Below are 20,502 nucleotides of genomic sequence, written 5' to 3'. Positions count from 1 at the left end.
GGGGTCCTGCAATGACCTCTGCTAATTCTCTCAGCACTCTGGGGTGGAGATTGTCAGGACCTGCTGATTTAAATACATCCAGTCCCTCCAGAAGTTCCCTGACTAGGTCCTCAGTGACCCTACGTAACTGAGGCCATGATGTTAGCAAGATTCAAAAAGGGGCTGGACAATTGTATGGCTATAAAAATGTGAAAAATTATCCATGTAAGCACTTTGGAAGGGGTATAAACAGCTGTGGCAGCTGTGATGCACAGGGCAGTGCTGTTTTTTGCCTTGTGGATTGTGATGCCGTGATCAGTCTTTCCTGTGGTGGCAGCTGTTTTTGTGATCCCCACAAAGTCAGCATCACGCCTGTTCTCCCCCAGGTTATTTTACTGGCTATAAAACCTGATGCTTCTGGGGTTAAGCCAATCTAACCATTAGGGGCAAAGAAAAAACATTCCTCAGAGCATATCATCTTCTGGCTGCCAGTTGGGAGACATCTGTGCCTTTCTTTGAAGTGTCTAACCTGGACAACTTTTGTAACTAGATACTAGACAAGAACAGATCACATGTCTGATCCAACTTGGGCATTTCTACAGAGGAAAGAACCTTATAACAATTTTTAAGAGCTTTTTTTTAAATCCAGCATTTTTTTAAATAAATGAGTTTCCTTGAGAACAAGTCATTTAAAACAAAAGTCCAGTTGTCATGTCTCTTAAGCAGCTTTGCGGTAAGAGTGAGCCTGGTTATCACCTGAGACACCTTGTTACCTACAAAGATGATGACAACCAATAGGCCACTGTTTTAGCAGAGCTGTCCACACCTACAGGTTCAACCATGTTACGCATAATCAGAGCTTTATTTTCTAATGCAATTGATGATTTATACAACCTGGGACTAGAAGCACTGGTCATGGTAGAAGCCATAAGGATGCTGAGCTGATTAGTCAGATGCAGCTTGCTTTTACATCTAGCAGATATTATCCTAGGTCCCAGCACATTCCCACTGATAGGACCTTTGATGAACTGGGTGTATTTCTTGATGCTTACGAAAACTAAGGCACTGATGTAAGCACAGCACTGGTATCAGTATTCCTCTTGAGAGATGCCTAGCTTCTATCAAACGGAGCAAAACTATTTTTTCCACATAGCTCTGCCCTACTATGTGGCATTACCGTCTTGTATCATCTTCCAGTATTCAGTGGGCCCAGACCTTTGCCTCCTATGTAGTATACTACCGGAGCTCAAAGATTTGTCCAATAAAACTTGGTCTTAAATGACAGCATACCTACTGATCTTGTTCAAGATTCTTCCTGTCTGTCTGCTAAATTCCCATGCATCTGCCTATCTCTCCCCTCCATATCTATCCATCCTTTTTCAGTATTGTCTCTTTAGACTGTAAACTTTTGGTGCTGAGACAGCACTCTCCAAAATGGGTCTCTGATCTCAGTTGAAGCCTCTAGGCACCATTGTAATACAAATGCATAATAACAACAACAATCTATCTGTTGTTCTAATAAGGCACCTATCATGGGGGATATCTAATCAGTGCAATAAATACTTGCTTCTGCTATTCCTTCTCTTATTAAATTCTTCTGGCTTTGTCAATTTTCATTAGTAATGCACTTCATTGAGCATTGCAATTATACTCTGTTCCTCGTCATGCCCCTTTCTCTAAATTCAAATAAAGTAGCAATAACACAGGGATACATTTTGCATCTCTGTGTATTTTTTCTCTTCATAATCAGGAAGATTTCATCATATGAGGCCCTGGGTTCTGGGGAGTTTTCATGGGGAAGAAATTGAGTTATAAAATGAGTTGGGGCTTCAGGATCTGTGATTTTAATATAAAATGTTAGCAGTTTTCTTTCTTCCTTTTATCCTTTCTTTCTTTCATCCTTTTTCTTTGACTTTGCAGATCAAAAATTTCTCTAAATATGTGCTCCTTTGACTGACTGTCTGTCTGTCTGTCTTTCTCTCTTTCAACATGGCTGCTGACAGGAGTGTCTGCTCAGAGCTCTGAGAGAGTCTCCCCATTTTGTGAGCCTTTCTTCTTCTCTGGTTTTGTTTTCCCTCCCCTAGACAGTCTGACCCCTTTCCCTCTGTAGTCCCTCACTTTTCATTACTTTTTTTACAGACCCTGTAGTGGTTGGGGGTGAGCTGGGGGTAGGGGAGGTGGTGGGGGTGTCCAACAGCCCTCCCCCTACCTCTCAGATCCCTGAGTCTGAAGAGGTTGATATGGAGGTTAGACCCTCCGGGAGCAAGAGTGCCCAGCCCAGGAGAGCACCCCATCCAAGAGATCAGGGACTGATGTCACCTCACAAGACCCCTCAGGTGACACTGCTCCCACAGGACCTGATGCTGAGAGTCCTGGTGAGGAGTCAAGTGCTCCCCTCAGGGCTCAATAGCTCTTGGTGCCTAACATGTACAGCTCTTCCTCCTCAGAGTCAGACTTTGATTCTGCCTCTGAGGATAAGTTGACAGAAGTCCTCCCTCAGGAGGTAGTGTCCCCCGATTCAGCTAAGGTGCTCTTCCCCCCCCATAGGGAGCATCCCCACCCTGGAGGTGGAACCTGTTCCTGCTTCTGAGGAACCTCCCTGTGCTGGCCACTGTGTTGAACACCTCATTGAGTTTCTAGAACAGACCAAGCACCACCAAAGGGTTGCACAGCATATATGTAAATGGGTCCCAGACCCTGAGACATTTGTGGTGTCTGCTAAAGCCACAGCAGTGGTGCTGCACTCCAATGCAGGGATGCAGCATTATAGTTTTTACCTTAGCAAGTTTGCGGGTGATGTTGGGAGCTTGTTACAAGAAGCACCAGCTGGGGAGTTGTAGGTCTGGTCTTTCCCTGTCCTGCATGTTTGCTCCTCTCTGCTGGCTCCCTCTCTGTTTTTTTGGCCTTGCCTGTGCCCCCTTCTACGCCCTTCACACATGGCTGCCACAACCTTTGGCTCTCTTAATGCCAATGGCTGCAGAGACCCTGTGAAGTGGATAGCACTCTTTGATTTCCTATGCCAGAAGAGGCTGGACATCACCTTTCTGCAGGAAACGCACACCAACGCAGCTAATCAAGCTGACTGGCATGCCGCCTGGAAGGGCCAAAGTTTCTTGAGTCATGGCACCTCCCTCAGCACAGGGGTCACACTCCTTCTGTCACCACAGCTGACACCTGACTCAGAAGTAGCCCAAGAGGTTGTTCCTGGCCTTCTGCTCGCCATTCACATCCATTTCGCATAACATTGCTTCCTCCTCATCAATATCTATGCACTCACTGCTGGACAAGAATGGACTGCCTTCATTGAGACACTGGCTGACATTCTGCAGAACATACCTGGTGATGATGACCTTCTTCTTCTGGGTGGTGACTTTAATTTCACAGCTGATGCACATCTTGACCAGAAAGAACCAGAGCCCTATCCATCCTCAGCCTGGAAGCTGTGGACCACTTTGGAGGCAGTGGACTTTGTTGATGTCTGGCGCTGTCTCCATACCAATGCAAGGCAGTTTACCTGGCTGAAGACAACTGCCGAATGGCTCTCCATGGCCCACCTTGACTGCCTGTACATTGCCAGGCACCACCTACTACTCCTGTGCCACAGCCACATTACCCCAGCAGGACTATCAGATCACAGCCTGGTTTCTTGTGCACTGAGTCTTCTTGGCAGGATGCATTCCCGAACACCGTATTGTTGCCTCAACACTAGTATTTTGTAGGACGCTTACTTCCGTGACTGCTTTGCTCATTTCTGGCAGACATGGGAGGCCGCAAGAGCCACCTTCCCCTCCTGGAAGCAGTAGTGGGATGTAGGAAAGGTGCAGATTAGAGTTTTCTGTCAGCAGTACACGCAGATGGCAACAAGCAAGCTTCACCGCTGTGTTTGGGAGCTGAAGGAAGACATGGTGCAGCTTGAGGTGGCCCTGCATGATGCTGGTGGTAATGCAGGGCTAACTGAGAGTCTTAAGCTCTGCAAGAAACATCTGCAGGAGCTGGCAGAGAGTGCAGCCTGGGATGCGAAGGTCCATGCTAGCTGCCAAGAACTGGCAAAGACTGATGCCCTGACTCACTTCTTCAACCTTGAGAAACGACAAGCCGCACAGAAGGTCATTGACCATCTTAAGAACCCAGACAGCCAAATGTTCACAGATCCTGTTGAGATCTGATGCCATGCCATTGCTTTCTACCAGGAACTGTTTGCAGCTGAACCAATTTGCCTAGAGTCTGCTAGGCACTTACATGATGGCCTCCCTAGTCTTTGCTCATCAGAGACTGACCATCTTGAATGAGAACTGTCTTTTGAGGAAGTCACAGATGCCGTTGGGGACCTCACCTTGGGCAAAGCTCCTGGCATCCATGGGATGCCTGCTGAGTTTTATAAGACCTTCTGGCCTCTCCTCAGCCCCTGCCTCCTGTGTTTCTTTCATGAGAGTCTTGTGGACCAGACAATGCCAACCAGCTGTTGCTGAGCAGCTTTTATCCTGCTGCCTAAGAAAGGAGACCTTGGTTCATCAAGAACTGGTGACCAGTGTCCCTCTTGTGTGCCGATTACAAGATCCTGGCCAAGGCTTTGGCTAACCGACTGCGCACTGTTATGACTTCTGTCATCGGCCCTAAGCAGAGCTACTGAGTGCCGGGCAGGACCATCCAGGACAATCTGTTCCTGCTTCGACCTGCTGACAGCTGCAGACCTCTTTGGTCTCAACATCGGGCTTGTCTCTTTGGACCAGGAGAAAGCCGTCAATTGGGTCGGCCATGACGGATGAGAACCTGATGATGTTTAACACCAAAAAAATGCAAGGTTCTCCACCTTGGGAGGAAAAACCTGGAGCATGCTTACAGGTTTGGCAGTGCTAGTTAGCACTACAGATGAAAGGGACTTGGTGGTCATGATTGACCACAAGATGAACATGAGCCTTCAATGTGATGCTGCGGCTACTAAAGCGAGCAAAATGCTGGCTTGCATCCATAGATGCTTCTCAAGCAAATCCCAGGACATCATTCTCCCGTTGTACTCAGCCTTGGTGAGGCCGCAGCTGGAGTACTGTGTCCAGTTTTGGGCTCCACAATTCAAAGGATGTGGAGAAGCTTGAGAGAGTCCAGAGAAGAGCCATGCGCATGATCAGAGGTCAGGAAAACAGAGCTTATGATGAGAGGCTGAGAGCCATGGGAATCTTCAGCCTGGAAAAGCACAGGCTCAGGGGTGATCTGGTGACTGCCTACAAGTTTATCAGGGGTGTTCACCAGGATCTGGAGGAATGTCTGTTCACCAGAGCACCCAAGCGATGGCAAGATTGAACAGTGACAAACCCCTCCATGACTGTTTCAGGCTGGACATAAGGAAGAACTTCTTTACTGTCCGAGCCCCCAGGGTTTGGAATAAACTGCCACCGGAGGTTGTTCAAGCACCTACTTTGAACGCCTTCAAGACACATTTGGATGTTTATCTTGCTGCAGTCCTATGACCCCTGCTGACTTCCTGCCCCTGGGGCAGGGGGCTGAACTCAAGCATCTTCCAGGGTTCCTTCCAGCCCTAATATCTATGAAGACTGGAAGTTTCTAGGCTGCGCTGTTCAAGCCACAGAAGGCAGAGGGAGAAGTTTGATTCTGTGAGCATGTTGTTTGGGACTAGGCTAGGACTTCAATGACTCACAGCAGCTTCCCTCCACGGACTGTGTCTGTTGTACCTGGGCCCCTGTGTGGGCAGTATTTTATTACTTTGGTGGACTGTTACCCCCTTTTTCCTCTTAATAAAACCTTATAAGAAAAGTCCATTCCCTCCCTTCATCCCTTCTGCCAGCAGCCTTTCCCCTCAAAGTCAAAACTTGTGCTCTTTCTTGAGGAAAAAATAAGCATGCAGGGCCCTAAGTCCCAGGCCCAGGGTTACCATCTATCTGCTAGAGTAGCTGTGACCCTAAGCATTCCTTGTCCTCCCGTGTCATCTGAAATGGAGAGTAGGAGAACTGATTCCGCTGAATACTGTGAATTCCAACTTTTGTTCAAGGTTGCAATATGTTTGCAAATATTGTCCTGCCAGCAAGACCCTGGTGCAGCATCCAGGTGGCATTCAGAGAAATCCAGGAAAGGAGACAGGAAGGAGGGAATTTCCCTCCTTTTTCAGCACATGGAAGGTAGCTGAAATGGGTTTTTGCAATTTTTTCTTCCTTCATTTTTAAAGAGACATATTTCTTGTGAGCAATTGCTAACTTGTTTTTGTTTTTCTGTTTTTCATGACATTTTTTATTTGGTGTTTTATGGAAACCAGCTTTTTTTTCTTGGTGAAAACTAGGGGATGTGAAAATTTATTTAAAAAATCATATTGGACAAAACGTTAGTAAAAATATAAGAATGTTCATGGAAATTGGAAAACGGGTCCATTTTAGTCCTGCCAAAAAGAAAGAACTTAGATTTATTGCCAAATTCTTTCCTTGGTTTCAGTTGGCTTGATTCCAACTCCTCTTCAGATCCAGACCTACCTTTTTTGGGAGAAGGAAACTTCTTTTTATCATGCCCTACATAAAACCTGAGACCAGTGGTTGTTTGCCTTTTTAGATGCAAGGCATCCCTCATTACACTGCTGGCACTCCTCAGATGGTGTGTCTGCATGTGACGTTACATTGCCATAGCAACAAGCTATGGTGACGTAGTGTCCATGGGCATCTACATGTGACTAGCACTTCCTTCACTATAGCAACACACTCCCCTGTTATAGCATGCCGCTATGGTGAAGTAGCTGCTAAAAATAACTGTGTGCTGCATGTTCGGGCTGTTACTGAGCTGTGATTTAGTACTAAAAGTACCTTTTGGAAGTACTAAATCACAGTGCAGTGACAACATCGCCATAGCAACACATGTAGATGCACCCAGAAAGTACCAGGTCTTAACTTTAAAATTCCATAATAGGTCAGAATGATTTTAACACTACAGATTCCTATTTCAAATTTATGAGTTTATCTTGGGAATCATGTATAGGTGTTTGACACCTAACTGTGCTAATATTTTGTGGTCCCCTATACACACCTAAAAGGATCTCACAGCACCCCAAGGTGTTGTGGCACCCTGCTTGAGAATCACTGCCTTACCCACAGTCAGAGACAGGAAAATTCCATAATGAAGCATCAGCAACTTTAGCTTCCTTGTTGGCAGATACCACAATTCCCGGGACACATTTAGATAAATTGGTTTATTTTTGCCGTTTAACCACCGTATCAGGGTCCTCTTCCTGCTAGACGTTGTTCAGATAGAAAAATATATTTTGGAGGGAACTGCAAGAAAGAGGTGACCTCAGAACTTGTAGGGGCAAGGGCAAGGTCTTTCCTTGATATACATTGTCTAAGAGCACCCCTTTGTTAGTCGTCTTGCCTCTGGAGCTTCCTTGCTAGCTGGGAATGGCTTCAGAGAAGGGTTTGTCTTTCCTCTGTCAGAGGGAGATGGGAGATGACAGAAGAACAAGAACCCCCTGTTTGGAAAGCATTAATGAAATTAGCACTTCAAGCCAGGTGATTTTCCCCCTTCCACTAAAATAGCCCCATGATGTAAGGTGTCAGTTCCCAACTATGCCCATACATTGGCTGTACCTTCCTACTAGGTACCTCCTAGGACACACTTAGCACTCTGTGGGTGTGGCTACACAAGATGCTTTACTGCACAGTAAGACAGTTTATTATGCAATAAGTGTGCAAGTCTACATGTGCACACATTTATTGCACAGTAAACTGCTCTAATAGCAAGTAAATTCACCACCTGCAAATGCAAGTAGCAAATTTACTTGCAAATAGTTACTGCACAGTAGTGCTTGTGTAGATGCCTGACTGGGAGCAAATGTGCTCCTGGTTAGCTGGGCAACAAGGGGTGGGAGATTGCTCCCTGCTGCTGGGGTAGGGAATATGTGCCCCTTCCCTGGCAGCAGGGAACTATCAGCCTCCTGCTCCAAGATTGCGATCAGGGAATAGGGGCTCAGAGATCTTTATCTCCCAGCTCCTGCTTCACCATTGCAATCGGGGAGCGAGGGGATGCGAAATCCTTATCTCCCAGTGCCAGTTCTGTGGTCATGGGGCCAGCCCAAGCCCCAAGACTGTGGGGCTCAGGTTGGGAGATAAGGATCTCCCAGCACCCACTCCCCAGTCATGGAGCAGGAGCTGGGAGCTCCCTGCTGGGAGGGGCTGCCTAGCCCTGTGATTGCAGAGCTGGGTGAGGAACAGATGTGGAGCTGGGCAGGGAACAGCTCTCCAGTGCCCACTCCTTGATTGTGGGGTGGGCCCAGGGAACTGTCCCAGTCAGGAGCAGCTATGCACCCCAATTGTCCAATAAAGGTATGGGGCTTGGAAAGTGCTGCAGGAGAGGTGCAGGTCCCAGTCTCCTGCCCTGATCTGCTGGTGGGGCCACCATCCACTGGTGGGAATCCCCACCCAGCCAGGACCTCACTGCTAGTTGCCCCACTGGCAGATCAGGGCAGGGGTGTGAGACCTGCAGCTCTTTCCAAGTCCCCTGGCTCTAATCAGGGAACTGGGGCCAGGACCTCCCTGCTGCCAGGGCATGGGGACATTGTCCCTGCCCTTTCTGGGGTTATATACTTGCAACATTTCTTTTCTTAGTTTTGTATAATAAAGGTCTAAAAAGTGAAAACAAAAAAACCCCAACCCCCCCAAAGTCTTTTTGTCTATGAATGACTTCCATATAAGGAAGAAAAAACTGTAAATATTTTACATATAATGACATAGTGTTAATACACTAAATAATGTCCCTGCCCCCACCAGGAGAGGGCTGTCTCCTGGTCCCATGTTCCCTGCCAGCCCCTGGGCTAGCATCCAGGGATAACTTAGAGCTCCGCCTGGTTGTTGCAGGGGCTGGTGCAGGGCTGGCCAGGGTAGGAACAGACTGCTGTCATGAGCAGCAAATCTTCTCCTGAGTCCCTGCATATGTAGACACCTGCCTGGGAGCATTTACCTGTGAGTTGTTTACTCACGAGTAAACTGCTCCTGGATCAAATGCATGTGCAGACGTGCCCACTGGGACTAGGCATAAAGTAACAGAAGAACAGTTTCCATTTTGCTGGCCTCTTAGTTCTCCAGAGCCATTCTGGCACTCATTTTTTGTTTTCCACCTCAGAGGCTCTTTCACCTCAAAGCCTCAGAGTAGCAGAAGGCCAGCTGTGCCTATCCCTGATGAGATGCCTGAGAGCTTTACATGAAAATCAACATCATATCATGAAATAAATATCAAACTATTACTAGCTGCAGGCTGAAGGATATATACATGTCAAGAGAGACAAAGCCTCCAGGGTTTCTTCCTTCCTCAATTGCCCTCAGTTGCAGCTGCTCTTTGCTGTGCTCAGTGGCCTCATTTCTGTTGCACTGAGACTTATCTCAAACAGTATGCATTTTCTTTGTCCTGTACCAGGCCACTCAGAGGAGTGGCATCTACCGGGGCTGTGCAAAATTTTACCAGGTGTTTCATTTCAAAGCTGTTTTGAAGCTGTTTCGACACATTTTCAGCTTGAAACAGCAAAATTGAAACGAACCAAAAGCCTTTGAAACAGCTTTGAAATGTTTTGAAAGTTTCAAAACGTTTAGAGTTTTGAAGCCAGGCTTGCTGCAGCTAAACAAAGGTGGGGGGGGGAGGGGAAGGACTTCTTCGGTATTGACATCTAGCTCCCTGTTTGATTCTCCAGTTCTCTGATCGCTTGCCCCAGCTATCTGATCATTTCCCCAGCGCTTCCCAGGGGGGCGCAGGAAACTGCAGCAGAAGCCTTCTGAAACCAAGCACGCAGATCCAGGGGCCCGCACCTCCCCAGTAAGATCTGGGGGCCCATGCCTCCTGGGAGGAGTCTGGCACAGCCCTGCAGCCCTCCCGGGGAGTGCGGGCCCCTGGATCTGTGCGTGGGATGACAGCATGCTGCTGCTCCTGGCTGAGGACAGTGGCAGCACCAATCTTCCTGGTGCTTGGCGTTGGCTGCGCCAAGTGCCGGTCCCAGCCAGCAGCGGCAGTTTGCTGTCATCTTGTGCACAGATGCAGGAGCCTGCATTCCCCAGGAAGAGTCTGTCACAGCCCCGCAGCCCTCCCGGGAGGCACGGGCCCCCAGATCTGCGTGTGGCAGCAGGGTGCCGCTGCCAGCAAGTGATACAAGTTTTGCTTTGAACTGTTTGAAGTGCAGTTTCCCAGAAACCCCTGAAACTATTTCCTTGAAACGTGGCAGGATTCATGACCTCAGAAGGGGCTACCAGCCCTTTAATTTTCATCTGAATCAGGCACAAAATGACAAAGTTATAGGCATTTTCATGATTCCCCATTATAGCCTAGAGGTGAAATGTCGAAACAGCATTAAAAGAGTGAAAGTATCAATGAAACAAAGCGAAACAGTGCTTCAAAACAGTGAAATGAAACACTGTCCCTTTGAAATGGTGAAATGGAAGTCAAAATGAAATGGTGCTGTTTTGCCCAGCTCTACCATCTACCTGGCAAACTTCTGAATGTCCTAGGCTAAGATGGCAATAATGAAGAGCTGCAAGAAATGTGTTGCAGGGGCCTCCTTCGAGATGCATCCATCTGGGATGCCCTCAAGTCCATTGTCCACCTGTAACTCAGGTCTGAGTTTGGGCACTTTGCTCTGAAGCACCAGAAGGATCTGTTTTTAATCCACTGTTAAAAATGGGCAGAGGGTCATGAGTGTGTGACCATGACTCGTGAAAATGGAAAAGAAGTTTTCATTCATTACTAAGGGTGCAGTGCTAACTAATGAAGCTTTCCTGGCCAGCCCTTTCTGGGGCTCTATACTTGCAACTTTTTTTTTTTAGTTTTGTATAATAAAGGTCTAAAAAGTGAAAACAAAATAACAAACAAACAATACCATAAAGTCCTTTTGTTTATGAATGACTTCCATATAAGGATAAAATTAAAAACTGTAAATATTTTACATATATAGTATTAATACACTAAATATAAAATCTCATAAAAGTAATATGGCTTGTTATCACATCCTTATGGGATGTCACATCTTTAAAAAAAAAACCTGTGGTGAGACAGACTAGATATATAATGTAAAGTTTATAAAACTAGGAGAAGCATTTCTTCTAAAATAAATTTCTCATGTCTGTTAGTGTTCTCCAGTGCAATCAACTCTGGACAATATTTTTATTTTTAACTATAACCCTTCTTGTGATGCTGGGTTTAATGAAATGTAATCCCACACCCTCTTCTTCCTCTGTTACACCACTAACTTTTAGGAAATAAATTGGATTTCGTAGGTTTCTGAGGTTGTTAAGAGTGACCTTTTTTTATAACACAGGCCATAACGTTTCACCCCAAGGTTTTTGCATCAAACCAACAGGTTGTGATTGAACTAGAGCATTTATTGCAGTCAGACCTGTGATTTTCACACCATAACCTACCTGTGTCAATACAGAAAAAAAAACAGACTGCTTTCAAGATATTTTATATTCCCTGGAGTGTTTGCTTTTTAATGGGCAACACATCAGCTACCCTTTGTTAAAAGGACTCTCTCTCCTATTGCACACATATCCTAAAAGCTCAGAGAACCTGCTCTGTGCTCACCCTAATCTGTACATTGACATACCTTTTGAATTGACCACAATCTCCAGAAAGGAATGAATAGCTCAGAATTTGTTAAAATATGAATTTTTATTTGTCTGTTTTAACTGAAGTTCAAGAGTGTGTAGATTGGAGTGGCAGAGTGATCTAATTCAGTGAAGAAGCCATACAGTCCCATATTGTGTGTTATATCAGGAGATTAATACATAGTTGGAAGAATTCTCCTTATCCACTCAGATTCTTTGTCTTGTTCATCATCCAGTGTGACCTCTTCTCTATTCATTTTTTCATTTAATTTCCTTGTTTAAAAAAACATTTTCACTCGCTTTAACTTATTGAAAAAGCCATAAGCTGAAAAAAGTCATAGGATTCAAAAATCCTGCCAGTTAGAATGGGCAAGTTAGGTTTCCAGCAAAGGTTGAAAAATACAATTCAGAGATACGAACAGGCATTGAACGTTGCACCAGAGAAGCATTTGAAACACAAATTTCAGAGAGAGAGAGAAAGAAATATCACAGTTTCCATAAGAAATCCCTTAAGAAGGTCATTAACAGATAGTCAAAAAAGAAAATAAAGTTAAAAAAGGGGATTTTTTCTCTATTTACAGCTGCAATCATAGGAGTAATAACAGGATTGTCATGCATGCGTTAAACTGCTGCCAGCTATGTTCTTTCTCATAGTAAAGGGAGTCTTACAAGTTGAAAAACAAAACAGAACAGGCAACACAGAAGAAGATTCAACCTGAGGCAGTGGAATGAGGGTGTCTCTGGCATTTTGTTGGCGTATATTTTTCACTGTGATGGACTGCTTTGGCCTTTTGCTCAAGCAACCTTGCTACAACACCCATCAGACACCAGCACTGCAGCTAAACAATTGTCTGGTGTCACCATTTTGAAATCAGATATTGACCAGTGGGGAAGAAAGGGTCAACGGACACTGAGAATCTATGTCCATGACAGTCTAAATGATTTTGAATGACCGAATACCAGTTGACAGGACACTAGGAATAAGCTTTGGTGATTTGAAAATACTGCTGCCCATGCTGTAGATTAAAAGGACATCTCAACTTGAAATGTAATTCATTACCAGAAACATGATGAAAATTAACCCTGTGCCTGACCCTATCCCCAGGTTCTTGTGGTTTTACAATCACATTATTCTTATTCCTGTTATTACATGTGTTTTCCTCCTATCTCTCTGTAAGAAAGATGGGGGAAGAAAAGGGAGAATCAAGAGACAGAAGGAAAACTGACTGTCAACTTTCAGACAGAAATGAGGTTTTCAAGTTGACAGTCCTTTTAAAGGGGTGTGTAAGAACCATAATTAATACCTGTCAAAGAGCCTTACTTCTTGTTTCAGTCCATGTAGCAAGGTCATTCCCCCAGGCAGTAGAGAACCTCAGATCTAACTATAGAACATTACCCAGACTGAGAGGTAAGAGGGGCTAAACAGGACTTGCAACTGAAAAGTCTGACAGAGAATACTTCTTTACATGCAAGACTCTTCTTTAACCATTATTAGCTTCCATGGCATTTTATGTGATATGCTGTATTTGCAAAAAAGCCTTAGGCAGAGGCCACTTCACCAGCAGAGAATCCAGGCTTTATTCCTTAAGGCATTAAATTTTATATACCATGTGCACAGCAACCACTGCTCTCCAGAGAAGCTACACACATGCACCTGAAGAAAATGTAACCTCATCATTTGCTACTGGTGGGGGGTTTTTTTGTGTGTTTTTGGGTTTTTTTCTAAAGATAATTTCTGGGTCATTTCTAGCTACATTAAGTGGTTTGAATACAGAAGCCATAGCATAAAATGTCCTGTGGTGTAAGGGAGGGGACTTGGAAGCTGACAATGTAAATGAAGCACAATATACACTCATTTTATGTGACAGACTGGGAAACCAAGAAAAAGCAGCTAAGTTAAGGCAGGTCACCACAGCAAGAGGACCAAGGGTTCTTCACTCATAATGGGATAGCTGCTATATATTTATACAACTAGCACTAGGACCTGTCTCTGGCATATCCTGCACCAGAGTAAGATCATGTTTTGCTCCAGGAGGGAGACAGAAAATGTCTCACCTGCAGCATTCTCTGCTGTAACTAGTGTTCAGGTTCAGATTGGAGAACTAGACAAATGGGCATCTGCCTACTTGGCCAGCAGCTGTCTTGGGTAATAGGCCCAGTCTGCTCTCGCTGAGGGTGTAACTGACTATAGGGTGCAGGCTATATTGAGGAGTTGCAAAGCAGCTCTCCCCTTGGCCACAGCCAGGACTGCTCCTGCCTCAACTCTGATGGTGCAGGAGCTTTTGGCTTCCTGGACCATCTGTTACAGCACCCTTAAGCCTTAAGTTACCTCCAATTCCACCTTCCCTTCAGGTAGCCAGTTCCCTCCCATCCTTCCTCTAAGAGTCAGATTGCATAAGCAGCTACTCTCTCTGCCTAGAGAAGCTTGAGTGATTGGATCTGAAGCTTAGGCATGGGCTTCTTGGGTGGCTAAGGAAGGGAATGAATGAAAAGGGCTGGGAGTAGAGAAGGGATTTAAGGGGAGGGGAGAAAGGGAAGGGAGAGAGGAGGAGAAAGACTAGAAGCCAGAATGAGGAAAACAAGAAGAGAAAACAGAAGTAGAGAAAATGGAAAACATAAAACTTGAGATTTGATGGAGGCCAAGGACCATCAATCCCAAGTTTTATGTTCTCCATTTTCTCTACTTCTGTTTTCTCTTCTTTTAGAAGAGATAGAACAGGGCAGATTTTTCAACAACAAGCATACAATGTAAAGCACATGCGCCTGAAAGGGCAGAGTTGACTAACTTAGCAAAAGGCCAATAAGTGGCCTGTCGCTACAGTCATGGTACCTGCAGGAAACAACTGTGGCAGGATTGCATGGCAGGGGCCTCCTTGCCTTACTGGCTTATTCTGAGTCAATCAGACATGCTAATGAATCTTCACACCAGACCACGCCAGCAGTTTCCTTCTCTGTGTACACATGTCTAGGGCCACTAGCCAAAGGCATGATGCATCTGCTTCTGTTTCTTTATATTCATAAGGGCTTTGAAGTCTGCTCTAAACCTAATAGCTGGTCTGCTCCCATCTGTCTACCTGTCTGTCCTATATGGTCCAGGCCCAAAACCAGTGAAGCTGCTCATACGTTCCCAAGCATTTAGCAACCACATCTCTTCTCTCTGTCTTTCTTCCCAGCCTTGACAAGAAAGAGGCTGATCAGTATAAGGGGTATAGTTTTCCTTTCATGTGTGCACCTTTAATATACACATGGTTTGCGCTCTTCAAAGTTCCAGGGAAGAAGACAGAAATTGGCTTCCTGTACCCAGGTACAATGATTTCTTTGTACACTTCCAGGAAGAGAAGAAATACGACTGACTCTGTCTGGCTGGAGTGGAAACTGCGTACAACACTCTTCACTGAAAAAAAGAAAAGAAATGGAACCCGGTTTCTGTATTTAGCTACAGAGCACTCTGGCTGCAACCCCCAGGACGTTTCTAGACCCCTAACATGCAGGGAAGCATAGGTCCTGCAAGAGATGGCTTTGAGCAGAGTGTGCCCACCCAAGTATATTCTGAAGTCTTAGCTGCTGTCAGTGAGTAGATTGGCCCTGCATATAATTTGGCTAACTGCATTTTTGAGAGGAATGATTGCATTCAGTACTGAGGACATATGAAGATCATGCTACCTCGCTGATAACATCCCAGTGTCTGTGTTGGTAATAAATGGGCAGCATCAATAAAAGTTGTGTCCTGTGTCAGCAGGTTTTCTTGACAGGTGCTTGGCAGCCCTTCTGTCAGTGTCCTTCGTACCAAGCAACAATCCATTAGTGAGCCACAAATACAGATTGGCTTCAATATCCCTTGCTCCCTCACTTGGGAAAATTGTGGACACTGTGAGAGGGACCTAGATCTTTCTCTGCCCTGGTTTTATGCAGATTTAACTACTTAGCTAAGAGAAAATTAGAACAACAGACATTTTCTCTGCTCCAGAATGGTGTTTTTTAATTTTTAAATACGAACAGTTTGCAAGCCACAACCACCCCCCTCACCTGAATACTTGGCTGACTGAACACTAAATAGGTGAAATAATAAATATTTATACCTTGGAGCAGTCAAGGTATTGACTATTAACAGAGCTATTGACTCTTGCCAAAATGCCTTCAGGAGCAGTTTAGCTCAACACAGCAAATATTGTTTTTACTTCAGCGTTAATAAAGAGTTTAAGTTTCCACAAAAGCTTGTATGTTCAAGGCTCAGCCTTCCCCAGGCTCTGGATATCACAAAGGATTCTGGGAAATGTAGTTCACGGCTGTCTTCTCCTGCCTCCCTCACTTTCCAGTCTGGATAATGGATACGCAGTGGGAGATTATTTTATTTAGGAGTTGTTGTGAACTCAGGGTCACCTGAGGTGTTGGACAAAAAGGGGAAACCCACTGATAAGCTCTTGGCATGTGATTGCATAATTTCATTGCTCTGTTCTATGTGAGCAGACACAGAGTAGCAAGAGAAACCCTTAGGGCTCTTACATGGTGCATCAGAACAGACTCAGTTAGTTGAGTCTGCTGGAGCGTAGTAATTACCACGCTCCAGCAGACGTGTGTCACATGTATAAGCATCCCTGTGCTGAAAAATGGTGGTGGGGTACTTTAAACTAAAGCTGGTTCAACGAGCTTTAGTTCAAAGCTCCCAGCTGCCATTTTTCAGCACAGGGATGCTGATACACGTGATGCTCCTGGAATTTTAATTGGTGTGGCTCTTGGAGTTTTGCTAATTAAAGCACCCCCATCTCTGCCTCTCTTAGTCTCTCCAGTAGGCATCATCCAGACAGCCTAAGTCAGTTCAGTGTTCCATGCCATTACACAAAGGGACTAGTTTAGCATGGCTTTCCCTTTCACACTGCTTTCCCTTTTCTTGAGTTATCCTGAAGTAGGAATATGGCTTTAAGAAACAATTTCCCTTAACAGCTCTTCCTTTCAGATAACATCTTCCCTCAAGCAGGGCTATCCCTTAATGTTCCTCTCTCTTAAGTAGTCCTATCCTTTTAAAGTGCCCCTTCCTTTAACGGCATTATATTTTAAAGTGATCTGTCCCTTTAACAACGTTATCCCTTAAGTATGACTAGTTCTGTAAAAGTTATTTTCTAAAGCAGTTCCCCCCTTCAACAACTCTGCCCCTTCAATAGGTTTATCCTTTTAGTAGGTCTATCCCTAGTAAAATCATTTCCCAGGAAAGCTCCTTTAACTTCCTATTGGCCTTGTTATATATATATATGGGGCAATACTTTGGGTATTAGGCTTTAAGGTGGCATTTCCCCCAAGCACACTGGAGTGAGGATCTTCAAAGAACAGAGGCTCTCACCACTCTAAATGCCTCAGAGTAAGAACCTCCCCCCCAGGTTAAGTGAGACATATATATATATATATCCATGTCTGTCTACAAGTACGTCCAGCAGGTCCTCTATGGCCTTGTGGAAGGGCCACAGATGATGATGGGACAAAGGTAGGAGCATGATGGGAGCAAAGGAAATGGCGCCAACTGGTAGAAAACAGACATTTCTTATGCACATGAAACAGACTAGAGTTCAGAACTAGCCTGGGTGTGTGACCCTGTTTGTGTGGACAACTAAGAGCTGCGGACAGAAAGAATAAGGAAACCATGTTGTGAACAGTATTGGAATGGACTGGGGAAGGGTCATCCCCTCACTTCTGCTCAGCAAGCTCTGACTGTGAATGGGTCACAATGTGCAAACCATCATGTATGTTTCTAAAATCTACTTATTGGTGTTACTGATTTTTTTTCCTGCTGAGCTCAGGGTAGTGAGGAAGGTCACCAAGTAATAACTCTCTGTCAAGGTTTAGATGTTAATATTTGCTCTTAAATGTTCAAGAAGCCCTTTCAGTGAGGGTGATGGGAAAAGCAGTGAACTAATCACCTTGCTAAGAGAGAGAACATAATCAAAGACAGTCTAAACCATTCTCTGGATAAACGACAACACTAACATAATGTTTGCTACTATCACTTCAATGCTGCCTGTTTACTGGATATACTAGTCAGGAAAAATGTCAATAGAACAATTTTCCATTGCAGTTCCTTGTAAATCAAAACCTCTCATAAAGCTGGGCTGATTTTGCAGATCTATTATTTCAGAGGAAAACAAAGGGGCTAAAAAGCTATGGTAAAATAATTTAAACCTTTTTATATTTCCTTTGAAAATATTTTTTTCTTACATTTATTATTATTAGTATGATTATTATTATTATTGATTATGTTATATTTTACAATGGAAAATTTTAAAACGTCAAAATTGAAACAAGTCATTTTGACAATCCTGAAATAATACTTGCAAACGTTCTTGCTGAGAAAATTTCATAATGTTGGAATTTGGATCCTAAATGGAAAGAAAACAGATTTTGGAATTCACTGTGAAACAACATTTCCATTCTTCAGAAAGCTGCACTTACATCCTCTTTTAGATTGAAAATGCTTCAGGGTGAAGATTTTCTGTAGCTCTGAGTCCACCACAGTGGGAACCCTTGACATTATTCTATATATTATCAAGAATTTAGTATTAGGATAAGGTCTTATCTGGAGTTTTTAGAAATGGAAGTTGATGAACAACTTAGTGCTAGTTGAAAGGAAACATCTCTATGTCTCTTTTAGAAAAAAACACCTTTGTCTGTTCCCTGATATCAGTTGGCAGGGGATGTTAAACCATTTATTTATAAGTATCTTCCCAAAATTCTTCTTCATGTAGAAGTAATATTACACATCTTGTTTGGGGTTTTTTTTAACTAAAGGATGTTGGTTGCTTTGCCTCCAGCTGGCATTCAGCAGTACAAATCAATGCCAGGATTTTGTGGGAATGAATGAGGCATTCACTTTATACCACCTTAGATCCTAAAAGTGAACAATTTATCAGGGAGATATCTAAGGTCTGAGGGTAATACACAAGGGCAACATGATATCACATGTCTAGGCCCAGCTACTTACTTCTGTACTTACAGATTGTTCTATAGGAATAGTTGCTAGGTATTGAGAAAACATGAGTTTGGAAGAATTTGTGCAGGGCACAGGTAGGAAATTATTCTGAAGGTTGAGGAGGAAACGGATAAGAACAATGCATATTGAGTAATGGTTTTGAGAAGTTACCTTTGAGACTTATCAGTTACCTTGTCTAACCCATGGAACAAGTAAAACATTAGATATGAAAGCAACAAGCTACTGGTCCCAGGTAGAACAGGACTGCCCTAACAGACTAATGGATATTAGATAGGCAAGGGGGTCACTGTGCTGCTGTAGGGACCAAGTTTCAGGTGGTAAGTACTGGCTAATTAGATGCGTTTGTTGTTTTTGGTTTGTATAACCCAGGTATTTTGTTTTAAATAATTCAGAGAGTGCTGCATTCAACAACCATGAAAAAGTATACAAGTAGACCTGTCATTGGTAAGAACCCCCAAAAAGAAATATTAGGCAAAGGAATCTCTGCCCCCTGTGTCAGAATGGATTAAGGAGAATGTGTGCATCTCATTAGATAGTGTTGCTTTCCTACTCTGAGGTCATTCAGAGACAGCAATGTTGTGGGGCCATATTGAAGCTTGCATTCAATACAATTCCTTTTGTAAACACAATATACTCATTATTACTGTTTTATTGTGTTTTTAAAGGGTTTCTATTTCATTCACTTAAGCCTGAGTATTATAGAACCATGAATATTTTATGAGATAACCTAGACAAAGTATATTTAAGAAAATGACAGAAGTATTTTCTAAAAGAAACAAACAAAACATGTCCATTAAAGATCCTGTTAGCAGTTACCACCCAGGGAATCAGAGTAGCAGAGTGTGTGGTAGTGATGATGTTATCTCCAGGGCATGTTAAATTAGCAGTGTTCAGAATATTAATGCTAATACCTATATCCTGGCAAACTTCACAACTTGCAGGGGATCAGCAGTCTCAGTGGAATATGACATTCACCTGCAGCTTTTCTGAACTGTGCTACAGCATTGCCATTCAAAGTGAAACAGCTGCCATCTTACAGACCAGAGGCTTGTGCTGCACTGGTGAGTGAGGTGCACCCTAGGGAGGGTGATGCCAGGTCTCTGGGATGAAAAGCACTGTAGGAAAGTAACATGCTGTTGGGGGGGAGGGGGAGGGAGAGGGCTGTGTGCTGTGTTCTTGGATGGAAGGGAGCATGGCATTGTGGATGTCACATTACCCCCCAATGCTTGTGGAGGGAGTCCTGCCCCTGGAGCATGCAGAACTAGCCACCTCTGGAGACGTGGATATTAGCTCAGATGGAGCATGGATCTGATCTAGTCCTGGGGTTCCTGCACTCCTGTCCCAGCCATTGTGACAAGACAGACAACTGTACTGCTGCATTCACCAGAAGGCACAGGAGTGGTCAGGCTGCCAGGGCATGTGTGAACAAGATCTTGTGTACTCAAGTAAGAATTACACAATAGACCACAACTAACTATGAAACTATATCTTTCCCTGGACTCTTCCTCTCTGGTCCTGCCATCCTGGTGAATATTCCAGGTGGGGCACATCCTCCATGCATGAAGGGTGAGACTGGCCCCTTATGCAGAGGTCCAGAATGTTGCAAATGTACATGTACATCCCACTTGATCCTTCCAGGAGGGCACATGTGTCTCATGCTGATCACCTGCTTAGTAGTCTGCCTTATCCAAAATGCCCCGTTACAGAATATGAGAGGACTAAGTTGAAGCTGATACATGATCATTATGCACAGGAAGGAGGTCATTACAGCAGCCCACAGAGCAGGACTCATAGCAACCTCCTCCAAAAAGAAACCATGGGGTTGCACTGGGGTGGAGGAAAGTGACACAGATTGATCAGTACTGCTGGTAGGGAAAACAAGAGTTTACCAGATACAACATGCAATGCCCTGTGTTAGGACAGCATATCCACGTGTCCAGACACCAGAGGGGGACGTAGGAGGGGAAATGCACA

General features: G+C 44.4%; 1 protein-coding gene across 2 annotated transcripts in view; it reads right to left on the bottom strand.

Moving 5' to 3' along the window:
* Window positions 1–20,502, bottom strand: part of GABRA3 (gamma-aminobutyric acid type A receptor alpha3 subunit) — a 321,368-nt gene that overhangs the window by 6,360 nt on the left and 294,506 nt on the right. Inside the window, exon 10 of one of the 2 annotated variants that reach the window (XM_019521410.1) lies at window positions 11,598–11,825. The exons of the other annotated variant lie outside the window; for it this stretch is intronic. Coding sequence (XP_019376955.1) covers window positions 11,814–11,825 — 12 coding nt within the window. The 3' untranslated portion in view covers window positions 11,598–11,813. Of the gene's footprint in view, window positions 1–11,597; window positions 11,826–20,502 lie in introns of those variants that run through there. 2 annotated transcript variants of the gene reach the window in all.

This window comes from Gavialis gangeticus, unplaced genomic scaffold, assembly GCF_001723915.1.
Source record: "Gavialis gangeticus isolate Ggan-Ray unplaced genomic scaffold, GavGan_comp1, whole genome shotgun sequence".
In the NCBI taxonomy this organism is placed as follows: domain Eukaryota; kingdom Metazoa; phylum Chordata; order Crocodylia; family Gavialidae; genus Gavialis; species Gavialis gangeticus.
The sequence above is the reverse complement of the archived record's forward strand: the minus strand, read 5'-3'. Positions and strand labels throughout refer to the sequence as shown.